The 26820-nt window shown below is 48.5% G+C and overlaps 1 protein-coding gene, 1 long non-coding RNA gene and 1 pseudogene across 5 annotated transcripts in view; 1 reads left to right on the forward strand and 2 right to left on the reverse strand.

Annotated features, from left to right (window-relative positions):
* The window catches only part of ARHGEF40 (Rho guanine nucleotide exchange factor 40), a 21606-nt gene extending 13132 nt beyond the window's left edge, over nt 1-8474 (reverse strand). For 2 of the 4 annotated variants that reach the window (XM_060096528.1, XM_060096527.1), the window contains exons 1-8: nt 8279-8474; nt 5509-5706; nt 3637-4888; nt 3323-3490; nt 3069-3189; nt 2263-2359; nt 2072-2152; nt 1845-1961 (exon numbers count right to left, since the gene is read on the reverse strand). In XM_060096528.1, coding sequence (XP_059952511.1) covers nt 1845-1961; nt 2072-2152; nt 2263-2359; nt 3069-3189; nt 3323-3490; nt 3637-4888; nt 5509-5706; nt 8279-8281 — 2037 coding nt within the window. In that variant the 5' untranslated portion in view covers nt 8282-8474. The remainder of the gene's footprint in view (nt 1-1844; nt 1962-2071; nt 2153-2262; nt 2360-3068; nt 3190-3322; nt 3491-3636; nt 4889-5508; nt 5707-8278) is intronic. The other 2 variants (XM_060096529.1, XM_060096530.1) reach the window with 2 other exon arrangements.
* LOC132488404 (uncharacterized) lies at nt 6746-14888 on the forward strand. Its single transcript, XR_009531746.1, has 4 exons — nt 6746-6830; nt 7195-7269; nt 12519-12642; nt 14742-14888. It is a non-coding gene; the product is annotated as an uncharacterized LOC132488404 (long non-coding RNA).
* Nucleotides 14889-15152: 264 nt separating this feature from the next.
* LOC132488102 (ribonuclease 7-like) lies at nt 15153-20996 on the reverse strand (annotated as a pseudogene).
* Between the last annotated feature and the right edge of the window lie 5824 nt (nt 20997-26820).

The following is a 26820-nucleotide window of genomic DNA, read 5'->3' on the forward strand; positions in this document are numbered from 1 at the left end:
TGTAAGACCTGAAACCATAAAACTTCTAGAAGAAAACATAGGCAATACACTCTTTGACATCTGTCTTAGTAATTTTTTTTGATACTTCTCTTTATGCGAGGGAAACAAAAGCAAAAATATGCAAATGGGACTATGTATAACTAAAATGCTTTTGCACAGCGAAGGAACCATCAACAAAATGAAAAGACTGCCTACTGAATGGGAGAAGATATTTGCAAATGATATATCTTATAAGGGGTTAATATCCAAAATATACAAAGAACTCACACAACTCAACATCAAAAAAACAAACAACCCAATTAAAATATGGGCCAAGGATCTGAATAAACATTTTTCCAAAGAAGACATACAGATGGCCAACAGGCACATGAAAAGATGCTCAGCATTACTAATCATCAGGAAAATGCAAATGAAAACCGCAGTGAGATATCACCTCACACCTGTCAGAATAACAAGTGTAGGTGAGGATGTGCAGAAAAGGGAACCCTCATGCACTGTTGGTGGGAATGTAAATTGGTGCAGCCACTATGGACAACAGTATGGATATTCCTCAAAAAATTAAAAATAGAACTACCATACGATCCAGCAATTCCACTCCTGGGTATTTATCCCAAGAAAGTGAAAGCACTAATTAGAAAAGATATATGCATCTCTGTGTTAACTGCAGCATTATCTACAATAGCCAAGATACGGAAGCAACTTAAATTCCCGCTAAATAATATGTGGTATATACATACAATGGAATATTACTCAGCCATAAAAAAAGAATGAAATCTTGTCATTTGTGACAACATGGATGGACTAGAGGGTATTATGCTAAGTGAAATAAGTCAGACAGAGAAAGACAAATACTGTATGATTTCACTTATATGTGGAATCTTAAAAACAAGTGAACAAACATAACAAACCAGAAGCAGAGTTATAGATACGGAGAACAAACGGATGGTTGCCAGAGGGGAGGGGGGTGAGGAGAGGAGAGAAATAGGTAAGGGAGATCAAGACATACAAACTTCCAGTTGCAAAATAAATGAGCGACAGGTATAAAATGTACAATAATTATGTGATATCTTTGTATGGTGACAGATGACAACTAGACATTATGGTGAAATGCATAGACATATTGAATCACTATGTTGTGTACCAAGAACTAACATAGTGTTGTAGGTCAATTATACCTCAAAAACAAACAAACAAAACAAACTCATAGAAAAAGAGATCAGATTTGTGGTTACCAGAGGCAGGAGATGAGAGGGAGGGGGAATTGGATGAAGATAGTCAAATTTCCAGTTATAAGACAGGTAAGCACTAGGGATGTGATGTACAACATGATAAATATTAATATAATTAACTCTGCTGTATGTTATATATGAAAGTTGTTAAGAGTAAATCCTAAGAGTTCCCATCACAAGGAAAAAATTTTTTCCTATTTCTTTAATTTTGTATCCATAGGAGATGATGGCTGTTCACTAAACTAGTGGTAACAACTTCATGATTGTATGTAAGTCAAATCATTATGTTGTACACCTCAAACTTGTTCAGTGCTTGTTCAATTATAACTCAAAACTAGAAGCAAAAAGAAAGAATTTATTTAACATACTCGTCTCATCTCCCCAGTAGCCCAGGGCACATGCACAGTCTTTTGCTAATAAATACTTGTTGAATTGAATTTGCTCATAAACACTTGTTGAATTGTGAACCATAAATATTTATTGAACTAAATGGAAGGGAAACCACTTTTCCTCAACCCCTTGGTCATGTCTCAGATCTGTCCTCTCTCTCCTAAAATGTCCTCTGCTGGGTCACTCCTGGCTCCCAGTGTCCTGAGTGGGGGAGGTGAAGCTTACCTTGTGTGTCTCTACCCAGTGGCTGGGAGAGGGGTCCCTGTGACCTCCCAAGTCCCACTGCAGCTCCTCTGGCTTGGCCACTCTTTTCAGATCACTCTCTGACAGCAACTCAGCACCCTGTAGACATGTGAAGGCAGGGGGTTTCTGGCCTGGGCACCTAGGGATTCAGGGACTGGCCTGGGGCTCCAGCCAGTTCTTCTCTCTAGGTGGGAGTGAGGGGCTCAAACCTGAAATCCATGGAGTTCAGTTGGAGGGTCATCATGAGTGAGAAGCAGCAGCCGCTGAATGACGGGAGGGTCTCCTGAGTCCTGAAGGCAGAGAAGAATAACCCTGAATTGTGGGCAACGGGGTAGCCTGGAATGACCATTAGGGAAGAGTCAGGACCCAGAAGAAGTACTTGTCTCAAGCGGTTGCTTACCTGAAGTTGACTCAGGACAGGAATGAGTGCTGGAGGCAGTGCGGGTGCCTTGCGAAGGTCCAGCAGGATGGACAGCCCCAGTACCTGTAGGTCAGGCCTGTGGGGGCAGAAGAGCCAAGGAGGTTGTGCGTGCGTGTGTGTGTGTGTGTGTTAATGTTACTCATCCTCAGGAGAAGTTAGTTCCTGGCGATGGGCAAAGTGTCAAAGTCTCGGACATGTGTCCAAGAGGTAGTGACCTAGCAATTAGGAGTCTGTATTCACATGGCTACTGGGTCATGGGATCAGGGATTAAAAAGTTAGGAATTCTATAGGGAGGGTGGGAGGGAGGGAGACGCAAGAGGGAAGAGATATGGGAACATATGTATATGTATAACTGATTCACTTTGTTATAGAGCAGAAACTAACACACCATTGTAAAGCAATTATACTCCAATAAAGATGTAAAAAATAAATAAATAAATAAAGGTTAGGAATTCTGTGCTCTGGAAGGGTATGAATTCAATGCCAGCACCTAGCATACTGCCTAATCGGTTCTGGTGCTCAAGAAAGAGTTGTTGAATGAGTTAATCAAGGTTCTGATAAACTAGGTTGTGTCTTAGGATACTGAAAGTCAGCAGTGTTGATTTTGAGGATTGATGAAGATATGCTGCAAGTCAGGGGTCGGTAAGGTCAGAGAGCAATGACTTGAAAATCTGAGGGTTGAAGAAGTAGGTATCCTAGAGGTCAATATCTTGAGGAGAGAGGAGGGCAGGGTGCTCACGACCCAGGAGGTTAGTGTGTAAGCAGCCAGCCTGGGCCTCAGTTACCTGAGCAGTGAGTGGAGGTAATGAAGAGCAGTGCTCAGCATGTCTTGGGAGGGTGGAGGCTCCTCAGGAGGGCACGGTGGGGTAATGGTCAGCAGAGCTCGCCCACTCTGATCCACCCCTCCTGAAGACACAACATGGTCCCGACTGGGGGCAGGCCTTGGCTACCTCCCATCCACCCTGCCTCCCTCCCCAGCCCACCCTGGAGGCTTCTCCTTCCTCGACCCCTTTCCCTTCAGCCACTGCTGCCCACTGACCAGTCAGGACGAGATATCCAGACGACATTAAGTCCCAAGCTACACCAGGGTCATCAGAGCTGGAGACTGGAGGGGCCTCTTCCGGGATGCTGTCCCCTTTCACTTCCTGCACAGTCTCTGGGGATGGTGCCAGGGGCTCAGACAGGAGCCCTTCTGGATTGCTGGGCCCTGCAGGCACAGGCAGAGCTATGGGCCTGGAGTGAGGACAGGTCCGGCTATTCTGCTCCCACCCTCACCTCTGCTCTTCCCGCAGCCCCGTTCCCTAGGCCTCACCTACCCTGGCCCTTGCCCCACGGGCCTTGGTGTCATCTCACCTGCCACGCGCACCAGCCTCGGCCCCTCCTGCTCTCTTTCTCCGGCCCTCTCTTCTACAGGCCCACAGGCTTCTGGGGGCCGAGGCTCTTCTTCATCTGGTGGTTTGAGCTCCTCTCTCGGCTCAGGGTCTGGCTTCCCCGAGCCTTCGTGCTCCTCCTTAACTGGGCCGCATCCTGGAAGCTCGTGTTCACTTGGTGGGGGCAGACTGACAAGGGCTTCCTGGTGGCTGGTCTCGTCCTTGTCCCCAGGGCTCAGTGGGGCACTGTCTCCTCCTCGGTTAAGAGCCCCTCTGCCTGCAGCTCGCTTCTTTCTCCTGTTTCCTTTGCCTGCTCTCCGAGGGGTACCGGGTGGCCCTTCAGCCCCCTGGCCTGCTCCTCCTCCGACCTCCCCTGGCCTCAGGGGGCAAAACTCAGAGGCTTCCCCCAGTGCCTCCGCTGGGGGCTCAGATACCTCCAGGGCTGCTGCCGCAGGGAGAGCCTCAGCCTCGGCTCCCGGGGGAGACCCAGGGGAGGCTCCAGTGCTGCTCCCCTCACCGGGTGGGCGGGCTCCATCCTGGTCCCGAGGCCCCAGGCCCTTCTGGTGCATCCACGCCCGGTGTCTCCGATGCCGGCCCTTCCCCCCAGCACCCTTGCGTGTGGGTACCGTCCGGGTCCTGGAGAGGCCCGAGGAGCCGTCAGCGTCCGTGGGGCTTCCCCTCACAGGCAGCGTCACCTCCAGCAGCTCCACGTACTCGCCCTCAGGTCCTTCAGCAGGGGCATTGTGCCCATCCCCGGGACTCCGAGTGCCCAGGGCCTCCTCAGGGAGTGGAGGGCTGGGGAGCCCTGGGGGCCCGGAGGGCACTTCTGGGGGAAGTGTGCTTGGCCGATGTCCAACCATGAGGCCCCCTTTGTGTACAAATCGAGGACAGATGAGCTCGGCCCAGGGCAGTCGCTGAATCCCAGAGGGTGCGGACAGAAGGCAGGTGCTGAGGCGACCTGTTGGCCTGTCCTTATTGACGCCTTGTAGCCACTCAGGTGTGAACAGGTAAGCACAAGCCTCATTGGGCACAGGCAGTTCCTGCACTCGCCCACCCCCTGGGGCCAGGCACTTGAGTGCCAGGCGGGGCGCTTGGGCTGCTGAGGGCACCACTTGCAGGTAGAAGTCTCCTGGGCGCAGCAGCTGCCAGGGGAGTGCTGCTAGCTGCACCACTACCTGCTCGTGCAGGCAGAGGGGCCAGCCCTCGTGGAAGAAGAGGAAACCGCTGTACTGGGCCTGGGGAGAGAGGTGGCAGGCTGTGCTCAGGCCTCTGCTGATGAAACCAGCAGGAGGGGGCAGTTAGCATGGGGCTACCCTAGGCAGGAGTGGCCTTATGCCTGGTGGGTTATAACTCCAGGGGAGGGGGAGGAGATATCTTGGGGTGTGCATGTGACAGAGGAAAGGATTGGGACTGATCAATTTTCTGGTGGTAGGAAGCTTCTCTAGGAAGCTAGTTCCATGAGTGGGAGAGTAAGAACTGAGTCATTATAAAGACATGGTCAGCAGATGCCATTGTCTTGGAGGAGCTGGAGACTCTTAGAAGTTCTTTATATCTGTAGGAGTGACTCTGTTGAGTCATTTCTGGGGGAGTTAGTATCTTGAAAAATTGATATGAGGAGGGAATGTCTGGAATTGGGTCTGGAGGGTCAGGGTCTTTGGGAGCTGATGTTTCTGAGGGGTCAGTGTTTGGGGAAGATGAGTGTCTATGTGTTAGCATGCGAATGGCAAGTGCCTATGGGGGGACCAGTATCAGGGGAGGCGATGTCTCTGGGTGAGGGGAAATTATTCAGTCTGACTGGTGTCTCGGGTGAGGCAGTGGCTCTTCGGGGAGATAGAACAGGGATGCATTCACTCACACAGGCTTCCTGCTGGACCTTGGCAAGCAGGTGCTTGGCGGGCACCAGGAAGTCCAGCGTGTACCTCAGCGCATCCTCCCGGTAAGTCCTCTCCACCACCTGGAACACTTGGCCCAACAGTGTAGGGGCTGTTGCCTCGAAAGGTGGGTACAGGGCGGCCAAAGTACTCTGCACACAGTCCTCTACTGGCTCAGGCTCCTGGGAGACACAAGACCAGGCTGCAGATCCCTAGAGATCACCCGAGCATGGCTCCTTGGAGGCTGGCTGTGTCCCCCAGGGGCCCCATCATGTACAGAGTGTGTGCAGAGAGACGACAGGAAAGGCTGGCTGAATGAGATGGGAGTGGGGCTGGCCCAGTCAGAGTGCACAGCCCTAGCAGTGTACTCTGAGACCTTGGCTTTGGAGATCTGAGGAGACTCTTTTGTGAAGGACTTTGATTAGGGCTGAGCCTGGTTCTTGTAAATTGCAAGGATTGAATAGGCTCTCCTCAGGAAGAGATGGGCCCCTGGGCCATCAGGGAAGTCACTGATGGCTGAGAGCGCTGGAGGGTGGAGCCCTTTTACACAGCCCTCCTGCCAGTCCCTCTTCTCAGGGCCTCCCACAGAGACCCCCATCTTAAGTAGAGGTGCCACCACCCATGAACAATCATATGCTAGAGATGCTCATTGGGTGGGAAGAAGGACTGAAGGGCTATCTGTCTTGAGTCTTTCGAGCACCCCTCATCCTCTCCCAGAGTGGCTCTAAAGCAATCACCCATTCCCGGAGCATGTGGGATTGGGTTACAAAGACCTGGGTGGGGACAGTTGAAAGAGGAAAAAGTCACAAAGGGAACTTGTAGGGAAGGGAGGAGGAGGCCTTGCTGGTATGTACTGGAGCTGAAATATTTTCTGATTCCTGTAGGGCCTCTCCACCAACCTCCACCCGGAGTCACTATCTCAAAAGTCTCAGCCTTGCTTCCTCCAGACTCGCATCCCTAAGTGAATCAGTTGGATATCTTTCTCCATCTCATACCCCAAACAGCCACCCCTCAGGCTATTCCTCTGCAAACCTATTTGTCTTTCAAGGTGGCTGTGAAATTCCTTTTATCAGATTTCTTTGCTGTAACCGGGCAAGGGGGTTGCTCGCTGAAGTGTTTATCTAGTTCTCTACTCCCCATTGCAACCCGCCCCCACCGCCCGCCTTCGCCCTGAGGACAATACTGCATATTTCACTTTAAGTCCTCTCAGCCTGAGTGTTGCCTGCCTGTCCCGACCGTCTGAGAAGCGAGGCAGCCACTCCGGAGACCGACAGTCAGTGCGTCAGCACAGAGACCCGGCCCCAAGGTGTGTGGGCGAGCAGACAGACCCCCCAGTGTTCCGGGGACCCGGCCAGCGCCGGGAGCGTGGGTGGGGGGAGGGTGGAGATGGGCGGGGGGGAGGCAGAGTGGGCCGTCCTCTCCGAGGCCTGGAAGGGGGAGCTAGAGTTGGAGCTGCGAGGCAGCTGCAACCCATTAGAGGCGGTGAGCTCATGGCTGAGTGAGAGTCTCAGCCACAGGAAACGGCAGCGGCAGGAGGGGAGGAGGGGTCTGGGGTGGGAGAGGGCGGGCAGGAGCTCAGAGACCGGCCTCCAGCCGGCCCGGACCAAAGAGGAGACCAGAGAGACTGAGTCAGCTCTCCCTGGCCCAGTTCCTCTTTCTTCTTGTTCCAGCCTCCCTGCCAGGGGGTGCCCTTCCTTCTGTAGAGGAGCAGCTCCGGTGGTTCTCCTCCCCCTCTCCACCCTGCGGTGAGCGCCCCCTGGCAGGGCCTCTCCCCCTCCTCTGTTCCCTGCGGTGAGCGCCCCTTTGGCCGTACCCCCCCATCCACCCATCCCTCCCGCAGTGGACGCTCTCCCTGGCAGTGCCCACACCTGCAATTACTCTTCAGAGAGTACTTTTGGAGCGAGAGTTCACAGGATAGTGTCCACTCCTGTTGGCATGGACGTCCCTTAACAGCGCCCTCCTGCTTCCTGTGCCCTGAGTTGCTGCTGCCAGGGTCCCCAACCCGCGGCAGGGAGCTCCTGCCGGTGTCCCCTCCCCTCTGCAGCGGGAATGCTCTGGGACAGTGTTTCTGCCCCCTGCAGCGTGAGCTCGGGGGCACTCCTCTCCCCCCGCACCGCATCTCGTGTCGCCTCTGGCAGCGTCACGCCCCCGGGCACCGTGAGCCCTCTCCCCACTCTGAGGCAGCCTCTCTTTCTCCGCGGGAATTTCCCTTTTTGGCCAGGTCCCTGGCCCCAGCCCAGCCACAGCTGTGGCCGGTCCCCCAGGGCCGGATGGGTGGGCCCGGCTCACCGGGCTGGGGACTGGGATGGAAAATGGTGGTGCCAGGCAGGTCAGTTCTCATGACCTGAGCCCGGGCCCCTGCCAGGGCCACTGCAGCCCAATCCCGCGGGGGTCTCCCGCGGGTGAGGAGCTGGGACCGGGAGGGGGAGGGAAGATCCTGCAAAGGAAGGCACAGGTCGGGACAGAGGAGGTCGAGGGGAGGTGTGTGGATTAGAGGGAGAGACCTAAGGGAGGTTGGGGGAAGGGGCGGAGAAGAGGAGGAAGAAAGGAGTGAGGGCAATACCCAGTGGGGACAGAGCCAGACAGTGGGGCAGACAGACAGATCAAAGAAAAGAAGGGGGGATGGGAGGGAGGAGAGTCCCAGGAGCGCTCAAGAGTTCCAAGCAAGAGCGAGAGGCACCCAGCTGGGGTCTGGCGATCCACAGCGGGCTGCGGGAAGGCGGAGGGGACACCGGGTTGCGACGCGGGACTCACCATGGCTCGGCTCGGGGCCGCGTCCGACGCTCGGGCGGGCGGGCGGGGCCGGGCGCGCCGCCGCCTCCCTCCCGCCGCTCGCGTCTCGCCGGGTCTGGCTAGGGGACAGCTCCGGCCGCGGTGGCGGCTCGGCCAGCTCGGGCTCCCAGGCCGCGGGGCCCCGCCAGGGAGGGTCGAGACGGCCGCCCCTCCCCGCCCCGCCCTTCAGTGCCCGCCTCCGCCTCCGCGTCGGACCCCCAGCCGGGACTCCCTCTCCCGCGCCTTGCCTCTGGCTGCTCCCCCTACGCCCCCACCCGATCTGCCCAGCTCTCCCGCAACCCTCTTCTTCCTTCTCCCCGCCCTCCAGCCGGTAGCCCCGACCCTGACCCTCGGAGGCCCGTCCCGCCGAGGACGCCCCTCTTTTCCCGCCACCGCCTAGCTCCCTACGGGATCAGTTTAGTCTCCGCAAGGGACAGTCCAGAGGCTGGGGCGTGCGTGAAATCCGTGGGGTCCCCAGCCTAGGACTGGTGTCGTTTGATGGCCGGAAGCTTCCTGACTCCAACTCGCCTTGGAACCTCTTCACCCCTCCTTTGCCAGACTTTGGCAGCACCTGGGGATCAGAAGAGACCTCCGCCCCAAATCCCTGCCCGCTTCCCGTGGAGCCGAGGGCAGGAAAATCGGGGGATTCCTCCCACTCTCCAGGGACTTGCCCGCCTTCCTCCTTCCCCTCCCATCTCCTCGGGCCTCGAGCCTTCGTGCTCCGACAATGGGCTCCTCTGTGCGGCCTGGGGAGGGCGGAGGCGTGGGGGAATTAGGGAGCGGTGAAGGCCTGGGGAGGGGGGTGGGTGTCGAGGCTGAATGCGCGCAGGGTCCCGGGATTAGGATCCTCCTGCAGGGGCGTGCGCTTCGGCGGACGTTTTCTGAGTTCTTTCCTCGCTGCCCCTTCCCCTCCGCATCCCCTATCTCTCCCTTAGCTAGCGGAGGGAAGGCACCAGACCCCCGTTCAGCCCCACGATCCGGCACTGGATACCAGACCCTTCCTTCTTATGGGGTGGCGAAAGAGAGTCTCCCAGGGTCGCTAGGGCTCTTGGCGGCGGGGATGGCTGGCTGACGCAGTAGACAAAGGGGGTAGGCTAGTTAAGAAAGTTCTATTCTCACCCATCCTCCACCGCGTCTGGATGGGAAATGAAGCCCTGGCGAGGGTCCCCCAGGAGGGCTGGGGGAGGCTTAGACATAGCAGGGAGATGCCTTGCCCCTCCTCTGAGCAGGCACCGGGAAGCCCTGCAGGGCTGGGGGGCGTGGGGAGGGGCGCTTCTAAAGGGTGGGCATTTGAGAAGGTAGGAAAGCCAAATAGACCCCAGAGACAGACGTGAAGGCAAGTACCACTGCGACTGCGGGGTGGCGTTTGGAAAACGTCCTGCCCGTGGATGCAGCTCCTACGAAGCCAGGAGGCCGGAACCTCAGGGAAGTCTTTGGCACAGAGGCGGGCAGGGGGGGAAGCAGGGGGGCACGGCGTCGCCTAGGTGATGGGCTCTTCTCTCACCTCCTCAGAACGCTAATCTCCGTCCTTTCTCCACTCCTCCGGGTCTGGAAAAGAGGAGAGAGAAAATGTTCATCTTTCTTGGAGGCAAGAAAATCCCTCTGCTCCATAGCATCAAAAAAACAAAACAAAGCAAAACACAACAACAACAAAAAAAACCCAAACATAATCTAGGGCATCGAACCTCAGTGACCATCTTCCCAGCAGAGTTAGAGGCAGGGAGCTGGAGATCTTTTCCATCAATGGGTTATGGGCCCTCTAGTCATCCAGACTCTCCAGCTTCCTTATAATTAGTGCCGAGAACTGGGAGAGTGAGATTTTGCTACCCCCTGGTGTCCACTCTGTAAATGCTGCCCAGCGGTTGGTTACAGAGCCAGAATTTAGGGAACTTTCTTAGGGGGTGCATTATGAACCTTATTCACTTGTTTCAAACCCAGCTCGCCCATTCCTAGTGTTGACAGAGTCTGAACCTTCCCTTACCAGGTCTTACATTCTTTATACTCAAGCAAATTGGGGAACAGTTTGTAGAATCCAAGGTTCCCACAATTAGGAAGTGGCATACAAATTAAACTGGCTCTTGGAGTCTGTGGACTCCTGGGGAAAAAATGAGTGGATCATTTTTTCCCCATGGGAAAAAAAGGGGACTTATTGAAAGTTTTTGAGCCTATGGGGTGAGGGATTTTGGATGCAGCATCTGGGATCCAGTTATTCCTTTCCAGGAGTTTTAATCTGTGCTAAATTAGAAAGGTTTATTTTATTAAATAAGGTGACAGACATGCTTACAGTGGTTAAATACCACTTTCTCCAAGAATGTAGGCTCTTACCTAATAGAGGGTGTATGTGTGTGCTACCTGTGTGTCTGTGCAATAAAGTGTGTGTTGATGTGTATGTTTTTGGGGAGATGTGAAGTGGAAAGATTAAAATGAAGGAAATAGAGGCTGGGAATAGACCAGATTTAGAAGCTCTCTCCAGCATTCACAAACAGTTCTCACTATATTTCTCCAATTTCAGAGTCTTTGGAGCTTATCAAACTCCCTTTTTTTTTTTTCTTGTGGTACGCAGGCCTCTCACTGTTGTGGCTTCTCCCGTTGCGGAGCACAGGCTCCGGACGCGCAGGCTCAGCGGCCATGGCTCACGGGCCCAGCCGCTCCGTGGCATGTGGGATCTTCCTGGACTGGGGCACAAACCCATGTCCCCTGCATTGGCAGGCGGACTCTCAACCACTGCGCCACCAGGGAAGCCCTCAAACTCCCATTTTACAGATGAAATTCTGGCTTATTGAAATTAAAAAACTAGCTGTAAGCTACACAGTAACTGGAGAAGCCAGGATTTGAAACCCAGCAGTCTGACGCCAGAGGCTTCATTCTCAACCACTAAGTTATAGGGTTTCATCTAAGCTGTCAAGGGTCCATAAAAGAAGCATTTTGAACACTATATCACCTTTTCCACCACCTAACCATCATGTTAAAAAGTGTTAACTTTATAGCTGATTCACTTTCTTATAAAGCAGAAACTAACACACCATTGTAAAGCAATTATACTCCAATAAAGATGTTTAAAAAAGTGTTTATTTTTATAGTAGCCAGTGCTGAAAAAGTCTCTAAAAGTGTTAAATATGTCACTGTGGGTCAGAAATTGAAGCCATTTCCCCCTAGTCTTGTTCTAGAGTAAGTAATAGTTAAAATAATCCCCAAGAAATTTCCAGTGTGGTTCTTATGGGAAAGTAGTGTTATGCAAACATGAGAGATGGTGAAAGAAACATTTGTGTCTTTAATGTTTATTACCTGGCTTATGTGCACCAAGAGGTGTAATGGCCATTCTACATAGGGTTGGGACTTCAGGCTGCTCACTACTTGTCCACTTGGAGAGTAGCAGTGACTAGGGCTCTGCTTGAGCTGCATGCCTCAAGTTAAGGGGGAATTAATGAAGGACCACAAAGGAGAATTGGGGGGACAGGAAGGGACAGACTTGAGGGAACATGTTCTTGTTACTCATGCCTTCCAAGGAAACTGGGGGCCAAACCTTAGCTATTGCAGGATAAGAAATCTGTATAGTATACATACGTTGATTCTATTTTTTGTTTAATTTCCCCTTAGTTTTGGTTTTATTTTATTGCTAATATTCCTTTAAACATTTATATTTAACTTGTCTGCTCTGAGCTGGGTGTCGCCAAGGCCCACACCACCACCATCTTGCCTTCACTAGTGCATTAGTTTCCATACTGGTCTACATGCTCCACTCTCCCCACCCGAGAAGGCGTTCCCTGCACCCTCACTAGAGTGATCTTCTGAAAACCTCAATCAGATCACATCAACCCTTTCTAACGGCCTCCCATTTGCATCATGACTCCTTTTCTCCTATCTCTCCAGCCTCATCTCTTACCATGACCCTGTTGTGGGAAGCCACTAGTGATCCTCCAGCCGTGGTGGCCTTCCAGTTCTTCACACAGGCCTTGCTTATTCCTAATTTGCGGCCTTCTTACTCTCTTTTCCTTCTGTTTGGAGGCTTCTTTTCACAACTCTAAGGGCTGGCTCTCATCCTTCAGGTCCTAACTGAAGTTTTACATTCTCAAATGTCTTCCCTGACCTAAAGTGGACTAAACTGGTCTCTCACCTGTTGTCTCTCCCAATAATGTATGTTTTTGTTTTGTTTTTCTCACAGCATTTATCTCTATTTGTTTATGTATTCATTTCTTTGGATATTTCTTGTCTCTCATAATAGGCCCACCTCTGCCACCACATATCATTTGAAAACAAGCTTCGTGAAGTCAAGCACCTTGTCTGTTTTGTCACCGCTGTATTCTAGATAGTGTCTGACAAGTTTCCAAAAGATGTCATCAATCCAGGTGAAGACTGTAGGGGGAGCAGAAATCCCCATATAATAAGAATTGTGGTGGGAACAGGTGAGAGATAGAAACCAAGAGCAAGTGGGGAGGCCAAGGCATGGAGTCTGCTGCTTAGCTTTCCTTTCTTCCTGGCCTTAGCTCTCCCAAGTTCTTTGTCTGTTGGTTGATATTTGCAAGTAGAAAATACACAGGACAGAATTAAAAAGAAATGTGGGGTGTAGCCCTTATGGAAAACAGTATGGAGGTTCTTCAAAAAATTCAAACTAGAACTGCCATATGATCTAGCAATTCCACTTCTGGGTATTTGTCCAAAGAAAATGAAAACACTAACTTGAGGAATTCCCTGGTGGTCCAGTGGTTGGGACATCTTGCTTTCACTGCCGAGGGCCTGGGTTCAATCCCTGGTCAGGGAACTAGGATTCCCACAAGCTGCTCAGTGTGGCTGAAAAAAAAAGAAACGAAAACACTAACTTGAAAAGATATATGCACCTCCATGTTCATTGCAGCATTATTTATAATAGCCAAGATATGGAATCAGCCCAAGTGTCCACTGATAGATGAATGGACAAAGAAAATATGGTATGTATATACAATGGAATATTATTCAACTATAAAAAAAGAATTGAATCTTGCCGTTTGCAACAGTTTGGATGGACCTGGAGGACATTACGCTAGGTAAAATAAGTCAAAGAAAGACAAATACTATGTGATCTCACTTACATGTGAAATTAAAAAAAAAAAAGCTCATAGATACAGGGAACAGATTGCTGGTTGCCTTGCCAGAGGCATGGGGGGTGTGTGAAATGGATGAAAGGGATCAAAAGATACAAACTTCCACGTATAAAATAAGTCATGAGATGCAATGTACAGCATGGTGACGATAATTAATAATACCGTATTGTGTATTTGAAAGTTGCCAACAGATTAGATCTTAAAAGTTCTCATCGCAAGAAAAAAAGTTTTTGTAACTATGTATGGTGACGGATGTTAAGTAGACTTATTGCGGTGATCATTTTGCAGTATATACAAATATTGAATCATTATGTTGTATACCTGTAACTGGTAAAATGTTATATGTCAATTATACTTTAATTAAAAGAAAAAAAAAGCACATGTGGAATGTCTTCTGGGTCAGATGTAGGTTCACTGGGCTAGCTGAATCTGGAGGAAACATTGGTTTGGAGATGGAATTCTGGAAAAGTTCCAAATTCACTTATGGACTTTATTGGTGTACAAAACCAGGGATTCTTTTACATAGTTGTAATCCATTTGAAAATACTGGGTTTTTTTGTTTGTTTTTGTTTGTTTTTTTGCCCACGAGGCATGCAGGATCTTAATTCCCTGACCAGGCATTGAACCCGTGCCCCCCGCAGTGGTAGGGTGGAGTCTTAACCACTTAACCATTCTTAACCATTGCCAGGGAAGTCCCTTGGAAATAGAGTTTTATGTTCTCTTTTCTTCATGTAGCATTGCCCACACACATTTCCATGCATCAATGTAATTTCTGTGTATTTGTCTTCAGTTAAGGTGATGACTTGACACTTCAGTTAAAGCACTGTAAGTAGTTGCCCCATCATTTGTTTAGTCACTCTCAATTTTGGGGAATTTGTATTATTTCTAAGCTTTTTTTTTGGTTACGAAAAGAAAAGTATAAACAGGTTGCACAAGTTCACTCCTCCTCACTTTGAGTTAGTTCCATTTAGCATACTTTACTTGGTAGAGTTATTGGATCAAACATTAGAGGCCATTTTATAGCTTGTGTTGTTGTCTGATGAGGCAATTTTGGAGGGCAAAGGGCATGAAACACTCTTGAAAATATTGAAAAAGTTGAGTGTGATGAGGAATTGGATTTATTCTGAATGGCTCAAAGTGATAGGGCATCAGTGAATTGCTGTAGTGATGGAGATATAGATTAGGTTCTCTATAGGAGAATTTTTAGTATTTAGAGCTGCCAGAAAATGGCACAGGCTGTCTCCATAGGTAGTAAATTCCCCCTCTCTGGAAATTTTAAAGCATAATGAGAGAGTTTTTTGTTTGTTTGTTTGTTTGTTTGTTTTCGGTACGCGGGCCTCTCACTGTTGTGGCCTCTCCCGTTGCAGAGCACAGGCTCCAGACGCACAGGCTCAGCGGCCATGGCTCACGGGCCCAGCCGCTTCACAGCATGTGGGATCTTCCCGGACCAGGGCACGAACCCGTGTCCCCTGCATCGGCAGGCGGACTCTCAACCACTGCACCACCAGGGAAACACCGAGAGTTTTAAAATAAATTGTTTTATAAACTTTCCAGAGTTGTGATTTGTATATTTTCCTAGCCCCATTCCTTTGCTCTGAAAACAAATTGTGTTAAATGAACATTTATTAAGATCTAAACGTGCCAGGTATATCCAGTGGCAGCTGCAGCTCTCATTGGCAGACTCCCACCTGAGCCTCCAGGGGCCGGCAACCTGGGAAATACAACAGCATGAAGTCACACCTCCATCCCCACTCCCAACACCCCAGTCTTCAGAACTGCTAAGCAGGTGGGTGCAAATTTGTCTCCAGTTCCTTGACATCTCGTTTTCTGTGCTCATTTTCTACTTCCACATCTCTGCCCATATTCCACCTATTTTTAAGACATTTGTTACAAAACTTTCAATACACTATGCAATGCATCCAAATGCTCCCAAGCCAAATGCACCAGTACCTAACTGATTGATTCCAAGTAATTGTTACATTATCTTGTTTTTTATTTCTGTCAAAAGATATTTGTACTTCAAATGAGGAGTTTTGGTCCCCAAAGAATCTGTAATTGGTGGAATATAGCACTCCTAATTCCACTAACATAACTTCTCCCCACCATGAGCACGTGTGTTTACACACACACACACACACACACACACACACACTTCCAGGCAAGCAGCCTGATTTATTGAAGGAACCAGTTGCTTAACAATCTGTTGTTTTCTTGTTTTTGTTTTTTTAAAGCCACCTTACTTGGAAATATGTAGTCTCAAAACTCCAATTTTGACCAGGGAGGAAAAGTCCCTATTGAGGATGGAGACTCAATTATATGGTCTCTGAGTTTTACTTTTTCTTAGAGTATATTTAGCTGAACTCCTCTGCAACGACCACACCGGCGGCAGGGGAGCCCTGCTCCCGTTTCTCAGTTCTTCCACAATGCAGTGGGAGACACTCTTCAAGTCAGCAGAATGATCCACCTGGAGGCAGTACAATGCAGAGAAAGGGGGGCGCTGGGGAGAGACAGTGCCGGGTTCAGTTCCAGTGCCACCACTGCCAGCTTTGTGCCAGTCCCTGGCTTCAGCTATTGCATCATCAGAGGCCACTCTCTCTTCTGAAGGCTCAGTAAAACCAGCAAACATGGGAACACCAGGAAATACAATCAATGAAACTACTCTGCACTGTGTAGATGAAAACAGTCCAGAAAATGGACTGGTCTCGCAGGGTCAATGCAAATTTTTAAAATGTTCTTTTGTGCCCAGGAAAGAACAGTTAGGGGGCTACTTTGGCTTTTTCAAATGTATGTTCTCTATGTTAAAGATGCAAATCAGAAGCTCAGTTCTTCCTTAAGCTTTTATGTTTAACTTACAAACAAGTATATTTTAATAATCACTTTAAATGGTTGTATTTGATGACTATTTGGTACCATTTATAAATGTAGTTTAAAATACTCCTTTGAACATTTAAAAATATACTTTATAAGTTTAACATACTCCATGTCCTTACAAAGTAATTCAGTTATCTGTGCTAACCAACTATACATTCCTGAATACCTAAAAAAATTCTTAGAAATCTGACAATTTATGAATATGGTGATTAAATTCCTGTTTTCTTAAATGTTCCAAAACTAATTTTAAAGGAAAATTCTATTTCAAACCACACATCTAAACTAATTATACGTTTAAAATTAGAATGGCAGACTTCCCTGGTGGTGCAGTGGTTAAGAATCCATCTGCCAATGCAGGGGACACGAGTTGGAGCCCTGGTCCAAGAAGACGCCACATGCCGCGGAGCAACTAAGCCCGTGCACCACAACTACTGAGCCTGCACTCTAGAGCCCACGAGGCACAACTACTGAGCCCACATGCCACAACTACTGAAGCCCACGTGCCTAGAGCCCGTGCTCCGCAACAAGAGAAGCCACTGCAATGAGAAGCCCGCGCACCGCAACGAACAGTAGCCCCCGCTCGCCGCAACTAGAGAAAGCCCATGTGCAGCAATGAAGACCCAATGCAGCCAAAAACAAACAAACAAACAAACAAATAAATATATAGACAAACAAATGTATTTTTTAAAAGTTAAAAAAAATTAGAATGGCAAGACCAATTTCTTACTGTAACAGGCTAAATTCTCTTAAACATTGCAAATACCTAAAATACCAAATATGCACAAAGTCCTTAATACAGACACATTAATGCCATGTATTTGATTCACGTAAATATTTTTATCCTTAATTAAAAAATTTCTGGATATTAAAACACACTTACCCACTAGGTAATAATTATGTCATCCTAAATATCTGGGAAGTTCCTTCCTGAGTGACTTTTTTGCAAACACATTCTCAGTGGCTCAGAGAGTATAACCAGCAGAGATTTAGTCCCAAGGCGTTTGGGTAGCTCTTCTCAGGCCTCAGCTTCCCCACTGGGCCCTGTTTTATGGATGCTGTGTCATTAGTCTCTGAATGGGCCAGTTTCATAGTCCATGGCCCCTAGATTCAAGTTACACTCCCTCTAATTCTTCAACCTACACACGGAAGTCAGAAACTCCTACCCAGGCTGCTACACCACTTGTTTGGATATAATTAATCTATTTAAGGATCCATTCTATTCTGGATTCTTTCCACACTCTTGCCAGCTTCTGGAGCCACAACTCTTACAGATATTGAGTGGTTTAATTTCTCCTGGTGTTGCCTGACTCTGGTTACAGACCTAACATTATGTCAGAGACATGTATCAGGAATATTAACATTTAACAGGGAACAAGGTTAGGATGAATGAAACCCTGGGAGAGGTGGCAGAAAAATGTTACAGAATCCATTTGATTCATTATACTCTTCTGTTATTGTTTGATAGTGTTTTAAAGGTATTATTTTTTCTTGCCTCCTAAGCTAGACAGTAAATCCTTGATTGCAACCACCTAGGTGTCTTTGCTTAGCTTCAATTCACAACCCCCTCCAAAATCATAATGTGTGTTTGACCTATGTTAGGAACCCAGTGATATATGGAAAAAAGAAAATCCAAGAACCTTTGCGCCCTCCTAAGGTAGTATCTGGGATAGATGGGGAATTACTGGAAAAGCAAGCAAACAAAAAAAGAATGAGTAGACACAGGTGTCTCTTAGATTAGGATCTTGAATGATTGGCTCTGATGTTTCCCCTAACCAAGACTGAGAGATGGCAGGAGGAGGGGCGAGTTTGGCAGCCAGGCAGATTTGAGCCCAGTTCTAAGTGTTTTTGTTAAGATGTCTGCAGGATGCTGAGGCAGCTAGTAACAGTAGGGAGATGGATATATGTGCCTGGAACTTGGGAGACTGGAGCTGGGGAGGTGCTTTTGGGAGCAGGTAAGTGGCACTTGAAGCCATGGAACTTTATCAAGTCACTCAAGAGAGTACAGTGTGGGGGCTTGTGGGGGCTTCCGGGGGCTTCCGGGGGCTTCCCTCGTGGCGCAGTGGTTGAGAGTCCGCCTGACGATGCAGGGGACGCGGGTTTGTGCCCCGGTCCGGGAAGATCCCACATGCCGCGGAGCGGCTGGGCCCGTGAGCCATGGCCGCTGAGCCTGCGCGTCCGGAGCCTGTGCTCCGCAACGGGAGAGGCCACAACAGTGAGAGGCCCGCGTACCACACAAAAAAAGAGAGAGTACAGTGTGGGAAGAAAAGAGAGCTAAGAATAGGACCCTGAGAAACACCATCATTTAAGGTGCAGACAGAGAAAGTGGAGCCTGCCCACGATACTGGGGCGAAGCCAGAGGAGTACAAGAATGTTGTTTTCCTCTCATTTTCAGTATGTCTTCCTTGGTCAGAAGCACAGGGTGGGCTCAGTAGTGATGGTGATGGGCAGACTGTGGTATGGCAGGGCCGCTGTTGGGGAAGCTATATTTGGGATAGGATAGTGTGGGTGTGGTAGGTAGCAAGGAGCTCTGCCTTAGATCTCTTTCTAGAAAGCAGGGAAACAGGCTGGGAGTCAGAATTTTTGGATTCTCTGCTTTTCCTGCCATTTCCCATTTCACCAATCATCCTTTTCTTATTCTGAGCCCTAGTCTGTGTAGGAAAATCTCTTTCTAAATATGGGAAGGGAAGTGTATGGGGGAGGCAGAGTCAGAAGAGGGAAGGACAGTGGTTGCCTTATGGTTGAGTGTGTGTATTTGTATACGTGCATTTGTATTGTGTACACACGTGCACGTATGTGAGTATGTGCCCCTGTGTATGTATATGTGTGTGGGTGTGTATGTCTTATGTTGGTGTTTAATTTATATGTGTACATGTATATATTTTTCGCTGTGTATCTATCATGATAAGTATAGAAATTGAGAGAAAGCACTGAGAAACTTTTATGCCAATCTGATACGCTGATTTTATGTTAATTGAATCTAATAATAAAAAATTTGGCCTTGTGTTTTCTATATCTGTATGTTCTGTTTCATTTTTCCAGCAATTCATCTTATTGTATTTTATGAAAGTGCTGGTCTATGGCAGATTCATATAAAACTGCTCCATCATCACAGTTAGTTGGAGAAGCACTAATTAGAATTAGATCAAGATTTTTAGAAGGTCCTGATTCTGAAATTTCCAAGGGGGGTAAATTCACTTCAGAAGTCTGAGGTTCCTGCTCTGGGTCATACCAATGAGGCATAAGGTCAGGTCTTGAGCATAAACAAGGGGGTCCAGCCTCAGGTCTGACTGGCATCCCAGGGCTCCGCCTGCCCTTCCTTGCCTTCCTCCCCTTCACATGACATGACACCACCAGGCAATTTTCAAGGGGGTGGAAGGCAGAGCCCAGGCTGCTCCTCCAAGCCCAGGCCTGCTGAGGGAGCTGCCCTCCCTTCTGCCTGCAGGGCATGTGATACTGAAGCTTCACAGAGATAAGGAGGGGTTTCCAAACCTCCATACTTTCACTTGGATAGTAATACACACACTCAATCAGGAAAAGCAGGGTCTTTTATTGCAACAAAATCAGACACATTCCTTTGCCCAACACAGGGAAGCCGGCACAGATTCTCCAGCCCTCCGTCCTTAGATAATCTCTGCCTCCCCCGACGGGGTTCCCTCTGAACTGTCCAACCACAGCTCTTCTAAGGTTCTGACTATTCTTCTTCTTTATGATGGTCTCCAGGGCTTCCCTGGTGGCGCAGTGGTTGAGAGTCCGCCTGCTGATGTAGGGGACACGGGTTCGTGCCCCGGTCCGGCAAGATCCCACATGCCGTGGAGCAGCTAGGCCCGTGAGCCATGGCCGCTGAGCCTGCGCGTCTGGAGCCTGTGCTCCGCAACGGGAGAGGCCACAACAGTGAGAGGGCTGCGTACCGCAAAAACAAACAAACAAAACAACAACAACAAAAAAAGATGGTCTCCAAAACTTCATATGCCATAAGCCCCACAAAACCTAGATGCACCTCTGCTAAGAGCCTTAGTGCTTGAAGGGCCACATGGTATCCACACTCAGAAAGCAATATAAGCAACAGTGAAGGGCTAAGGAGAATCACCTCTCTTCCCTCACCATTTGGAGCATCCACAAAACCCCGTAAGGAATTAAGAGTATGTGAAGTTGGCTGCGTGGGAGAGAAGTGGTATTTGCAAAAAGGGTAAGGATTAGTGAAGAACTCAAGGGAGGAAATGCAGCTGTAGCATCGGGAGTCTGCAGAGCTTGGGGTGGGGGAACACCTGGCCTTAGACAACATTATCCAAAAGCACAGGACCAGCTGGTACCTTAGGCCATCCTTCTGTTGTGGAGGATCACAGGCCATGATGAAGAATGCATCCAGTTGCTTCTCCTTGTACCTGCAGTCTGAGCACCTCCCTGAGATGAGCTTATACGCGGTCAGGCATACAGACTTCTGGCTCTGGTGGCGGTTTTTACAGCCCTTCTTCCAGGTTATGATGGGAGTCTCCATGCTGGAGAAGGATTCATGCAGGAAGGTGTTGAGGCCTTTGCAGCGATTGGAGTACTTGTTGATGTTGCCATCAACAACTTGTTGATGTTGCCATCGCACCATTGCATCCCTGAGGCCTGGGCTGCACGTGCTGAGTTTCAAACCACCGAGCTGAGGTCATGTTTCTGGGCTTGGCACCGACTGGGTCCTTGGCCATCCGCAGCCCCAGCAGCAGGAGCAGCATCAGAGGGCAGAATCCTGCTCTGGCTGGTGCCATCTCTCCCAAGGGGCACAGTGGCACAGAAGAAGTGGGAGGTATGTGACTGGGTCACCATGGGTGATGCCCTGCTAGCCCTTCTAAGAATTTCATACTGTAAGTCAATTATTGCAGGGCTCGTATAGCCTCAGATATTTAAAAACACTACTGGCTGTTTATTGTTCAGTTCCAGCAGATAATGTACATTTTTATGCCCCCAATAAGCACTTATACTGTTTTTCCCTCATAAGAGTTTTATGAGGTATGATTTCTTTCTTTCTTTCTTTTCTTTCTTTCTTTTTTTTAATATATGAGCAAACTGAGACTCAGAAAAGTTAAGGAAATTGCCCATCATCGCACAGCTAGGGAGCGTCAAACACAGGATCTGAATCAATGCTTCTTGGCTTCCAAACCCCCTGTTCTTTCTACACTCCCATGTTTCTTGTTTGAAACTCTGAGAAGTCAGACCACAAAAGGAAACTAATCTTGGAAGAAAAGTAGGCCAAGCATCCGTACCTCACCCTCCCAGTCTAGCTCAGTCATTCCTGAAAGTCAGTATTAAGATTGTGGAGTCAGGCTAATTCCTCTCTGCTCTGTGGTCCAATTTCTCTCTGAAGCTAGAAAAAGTCACTCTCACTTCTCTAGCCAGCAAAGCAGTATGGTGAGTTGGGTTCTTTCTGTGACTGACATATTGCTCTATTGGAGAAAGTCTTGGAATCATAGAGAATCAGAGCAGAAGAGTTTTTCAAGATCATCTCAAGCAACTCTATTTTACAGATGAAAGGCCTGGAGGGTCTGAAAGAGCAACTGCCCTTCCGAAGGCCACCAAGTGAGTGGCAGAGCTGGGGCCAGAGCTTCTTGACTTTCAGCCCATCCCTTTGGTCTAGTGCCAGGTTGAAAAGGGAAGGAGGAAGTGTTTCCCGTAGGAACAGAGTGCAGTGTGTGTCTGTTTGTGGTTTAAATGAAACATGAACATTGCCTTCGGTAATTCTCTTCTAATCCTTCTGATGACATTTAGAAGAAGGTCTCCTATTAGAGCAAGAAAGTTAGGCTTTGTTTCTCCCCACTTTTCAGTACAGACAACAGACCCCAGGCTGAGTCTTCAGCTGAAAGCAATATCTGGATAGAATTTTTAAAAATTGGATGGCATTCACTATATTTATTTTTGCTTCTATTTATTAAGTGACCCTAGTATTCTTTGAAATATGATGTTACACAGTTTCATTTTCAAAGAACTATTTGAACTAAATGCATACATACATATTTAGTAAATTATTATACTGGCAGTATTGCAGCAATTATCAAGGGAGGAAGCAAATGACTGAAGTGAGGGATCTTGCTTTGGCTATAGCCTCTCAAGTTCTGTTTTTGTTTTTTGTTTTTTTGCGGTACGTGGGTCTCTCACTGTTGTGGCCTCTCCCGCTGCGGAGCACAGGCTCCGGACGCGCAGGCTCAGCGACCATGGCTCACGGGCCTAGCTGCTCTGCGGCATGTGGGATCTTCCCGGACCAGGTCACGAACCCATGTCCCCTGCATTGGCAGGCGGACTCAACCACTGCGCCACCAGGGAAGCCCGACCTCTCAGGTTTTTGCTGGTGTGTTGAGCCCTACCCAGCATCTTGACCTCCATGTGACTTCACTGCCTTTGAGATAAAATGCTCTGCAAAGTGACAAAAATCACTTAGGCTCCTATGATCTGCATTGCCAGATGGGAAACTTCTGAGATGTTTGCCTTTCTGTCTCCAAGGTGGAGCCAGGTTCATCAACAGAGCTCACCGTTTTCATAGTGGGGAATCCCTTCCTGCATTCCTCCCCACAAAGCTAACAAAACATTGATTTTTCAACCCAGGAGAACATTATCCAGCAAGCAGTTGACTTGGGCCTCAGAGAGCAAATATATATATATATTTATTCAGGAAGTCATTTCTCTTTTGCAGGCCCTCAGCTGAGCCTTTCCCATTGGGATGGAAGGATTACCATGTGATTATTCATTTACAGTTGCAGAGCCAAGCCTCTGGGCTTTTGTGCAAGAGGGTAGGGATGGCAGCAGGAGACAAGGGTTGGCACGAACATTTCATGCCGACCAAGATGACTGACCACAGACTCTGCAAGCTCTGAATCCTGTTAAGTTGCAAACATGCTTTTCCTCAAGTAGGTGCTGACCCTGCCGCTGGCCAGCCCCACTCAGGGAGGCCTGAAGAAGGGGTTCCTTGGATTGTGTATTTGATCCTAGTTATTCATCACATGTCTTCCCAAGTGCTACAGTCTCAGGGCTGTTTTACCCATTAAGCACTAGAGGCCCAGTGACTAGGGTCTGGGAGGCTTTCAGGGGCCTACAATATTTGAGACTAGGAAAAAAAAAATTGGCTCCAATATAGGAAAAGTCAACTATAAAATCAAATTTAAAATATTTACTTCCATGCTACCACAGTCACGTGGTGGTAGCAGGTAAGTTGATTTCACTTATTTGGGAATTTGGCACCCATAAGAAGTTTATTATGCTGGAAAACAATCTTAGGTTAGATTTTTTTCCTCCTTTTATGGGAATTCTCAATACCACAATTGCAGAAGGAGCAGTGCCAATCCCAAATTACTTGAAGTCAAACAATTTCAGAAGTAAAACTTTAAAAATCATTTCAGGTACACATCTGCAAGAATGATATTGAATGAGGAGCATACATTTTATATATTCAATATGGCATGATAAAATGTTAAAATGTCTAGTGTGGTATGGGGGTATTAAACATAGCCCTTGACATTCTAGGGCCAGCTGCCTTGAGTGTATCACTTACTACTCTCCTAAAGTCAGCCACGAGAATACACGTCACCTTACTTTAGGGTCAGGTCAGCACAGGGCTGTACCACAGCTGCAGGAAGAAAGGAATACTGCTAACCACCATTTACTGAACATGTAATATGCACTTGGCACGGTGCTAGGTACTTGGTTACGGATAATAGCTTTCTTTTAAAAAGTGCCTTCTGTGTGCCAAGGCCTTGTGCTTTATGTGTAATGCTATATGCAAAACAATATTGTGTGTTCCATGTTATTACCTCCATTTTATAGAAAAGGAAACTGAGGCTTAGAGAGGCTAAGGTCACAGATGTGTTAAGTGACAGGCCCAGGATTGAAAATGAGGGAGGTCTGCCTCCAAAGCTATTGTTCTTTTCCTGCCACACTGCTTCCCTGTTTACTGATAGTTACCTTATGGGCTGACAGTCACTCTGTGACTATTCTAATAGATAGGGCTCCTTTTCATCTCCTGGACAGGTTTTGCTCTCTTCAACTTTACTTCTGTTTTTCTGTCTCTTCCTTAAGGGCTCTCCCTCAACTATTACCATCCTTCAGATCTCCGCTTGGTCCTATGAGCTTGTGCATAACCACCTGCGTGAACCTTCCTGTACAACTCTACCTCAGGTGAATGCTTCCTGAACGTAACCGCCTTCGGCATTAACTCCAGGTACCACTCATTTGGGTGCTCCATAGTGTACTACCTTGTTTTGTTATCTGACTCTTACGTGTGTATCAGATCTTCCCAACTAGATGGTAAACTCGTGGGAAAGAAATCAGGCCCTTTCATGCTTCTGTATCTCCATAGTGTCAGGCATATGGATAGCTCAGAGGGATACTTAGTTAACTGTGTGTTGAACTGAATCGCCACTCTGGTCCTCTTAGTCTCCTCATCATTTGTAACCCAAAGAGTTTCAGCTGAATAATTTCTAAAAAGCACCCCCCCGCCCGCTTCTAAGACTTTATGAGACAAGATGAAACATCAAAGTGCTAGTAGCTAGGCTAGAATGTGAGGAGAGGCCCTTCAGGAAGACCCCAAAGGTAGCTCAGAAGAGGGGGAGTAGAGAATATGCAATGATCCTGTAGAGACTAGTTTTTTCAGGATAGCCTAGAGGCATATGGGTGAGGGGACCAGAAATGTCTGTCTGGGTTGCTGGCCTGAGGTAGCCTTTGAACTCCAAATGCCACCTCCAGTATGGTTGTCAGGCTTCCCCCTGGAGGTGAAAGGTAGCTTCTTCAGGAAGAAGCGGGTTCTGGAAGAGCGGGGCTGGTGTAGGGGGCGCCGGGGCCACTACAAATGACCAGCTGTGGCTAAGGGGAGAAGGGGCTGTGCATTTTCTGATCCTCTGCTTGGGTCCTGTGTGAGATTGTCCAGAACTGATTCCTGGCCCCTCAGTAGAGGGCACTGATGGGATCTTTTCATAGAGGTTGTGTCTGAGGACAGGTTCCACTGTGAGTAACCAGCTGGAAGCTTCGCTGTTCCGCTAAGTTAGTCCTGACAGCCTGTGAGAAGAGCTATTGCTGACGCCGCTTGCCGCTTTCTGAAGGTGTCAAGGCTGAGATGGGCTGGGGTGCAGATACTCTGAAGTGAAATTCACCGGAGAGACAAGCTGAATGAAGGTGTAACTTTAGCTTCAGGAGGCAGGTGGCTGCTGATAGTCTTCTGTTTCTCTGAGCACAGCACAGAAGATCTTCAGCTAGCTTCTGCCAAACAGCTCACACATCCAGGAGGACCACCTAGGGCTAGGACAGCTGACTGGAAGCAGCACTTACTCGTAATGATGGATGCCCTGCCACCCTGGCGTTTGACTAGCTCTGTTGTGAAACACTATTGCGATGCTAATTCAGAAAGAAAACTGAGACTGTGAATACTCAGCTCCTTGATTACTTTGTGAGTATGTATAAGGATATCCCCAGGAGAGAGAGAAGAGGGAAAAAAAGAGAAAAATGCAAATTGAACGACAGTCCAGGAAACTGGGTAGAGGCAAGCTCTGGCTGGAAAAGCCCAGAGGGAAATGAAAAGGATGGGCAGCCTACAGGGCAGTGTCCTGCTCCGGAGCAGCTCTGGAGGACAGCAGGGCTACCTTGCCCCACTTCTCCGAAAGTTCTCCTGCTCTGCTTGCTGAGACCTCTGGTCTTGGCAATGAGTCAACAGCCAGGCCAGAGGAGTTGGGTTGGTCTCAGATTGCCAGAAGCTTTCACAGGGAATCTCTCCAAGAAGGAGTCTCCTCCAAGAGGGGTCCCTGACTCTGAAGGCCCATGGCCTTGAGATGTCCTGGATCCTGGTTTCTAAACTCCGAGCCTCAGAGCACTATCACAGGAAATCTGGTTGCTGCACTCCTACTGGGAAGCCTCCTTCTGTACCCAGTGGTTGACCTTCTCTCTCTTACCAGGTCCATTTTTCTTTACTGTGTAGCTCTTTGGGGCCTGCTCAGGGAGCCCAGTGCCACCATGATCTTGCTTCAGTGAGTGGAATGCCTCTGTTAGTTCCTGACTATAGGATCTGTCCTCAAGAAGGAGAGGATGTAGTCTTCTGTCCAGTCATAGTGGAGGCATGTGGCTCCCCTCACATGTGTTTTGTTGCCTTTGACTTATTTCAAGCCTGTGTTCAGTGTTTGGACCTCCCAGGGATGATGATGACAATGATAAAAGCAGAGCAAACACTTACTGAGGGGTTTCTAGGTCCCAGTCACTGTTGCAAGTGTTCGATGTCTATTTTCTCATTTTTTAGCATATGAGGAACCTTCCTATTGCCCTGGCTCCATGGCTACCTTATCTTCCTCATTCAGTTCCTAAAGAGAAATACCGATCACACACACACACACAAAAAAAAAAAAAAAAAAAAAAAGAAGAAGAAAAAAAAAGAAATACTGGTCAGAGGCATAACCCATAGCGAACAAGTTAAGGAAAACCTCATTAAGGCCAGTATACTCCTATCCTAGGTTGAATACAGATATGCACAAAGTACACACAAAGCCACAAGATAAATATCTTCTATCCCAATTTTACCAAAACTATTTTTTGGGGGAAAGGAAGTGATTTAAAACATTGTTTTTA

This window comes from Mesoplodon densirostris, chromosome 4 (genome assembly GCF_025265405.1).
Source record: "Mesoplodon densirostris isolate mMesDen1 chromosome 4, mMesDen1 primary haplotype, whole genome shotgun sequence".
Taxonomy (NCBI): domain Eukaryota; kingdom Metazoa; phylum Chordata; class Mammalia; order Artiodactyla; family Ziphiidae; genus Mesoplodon; species Mesoplodon densirostris.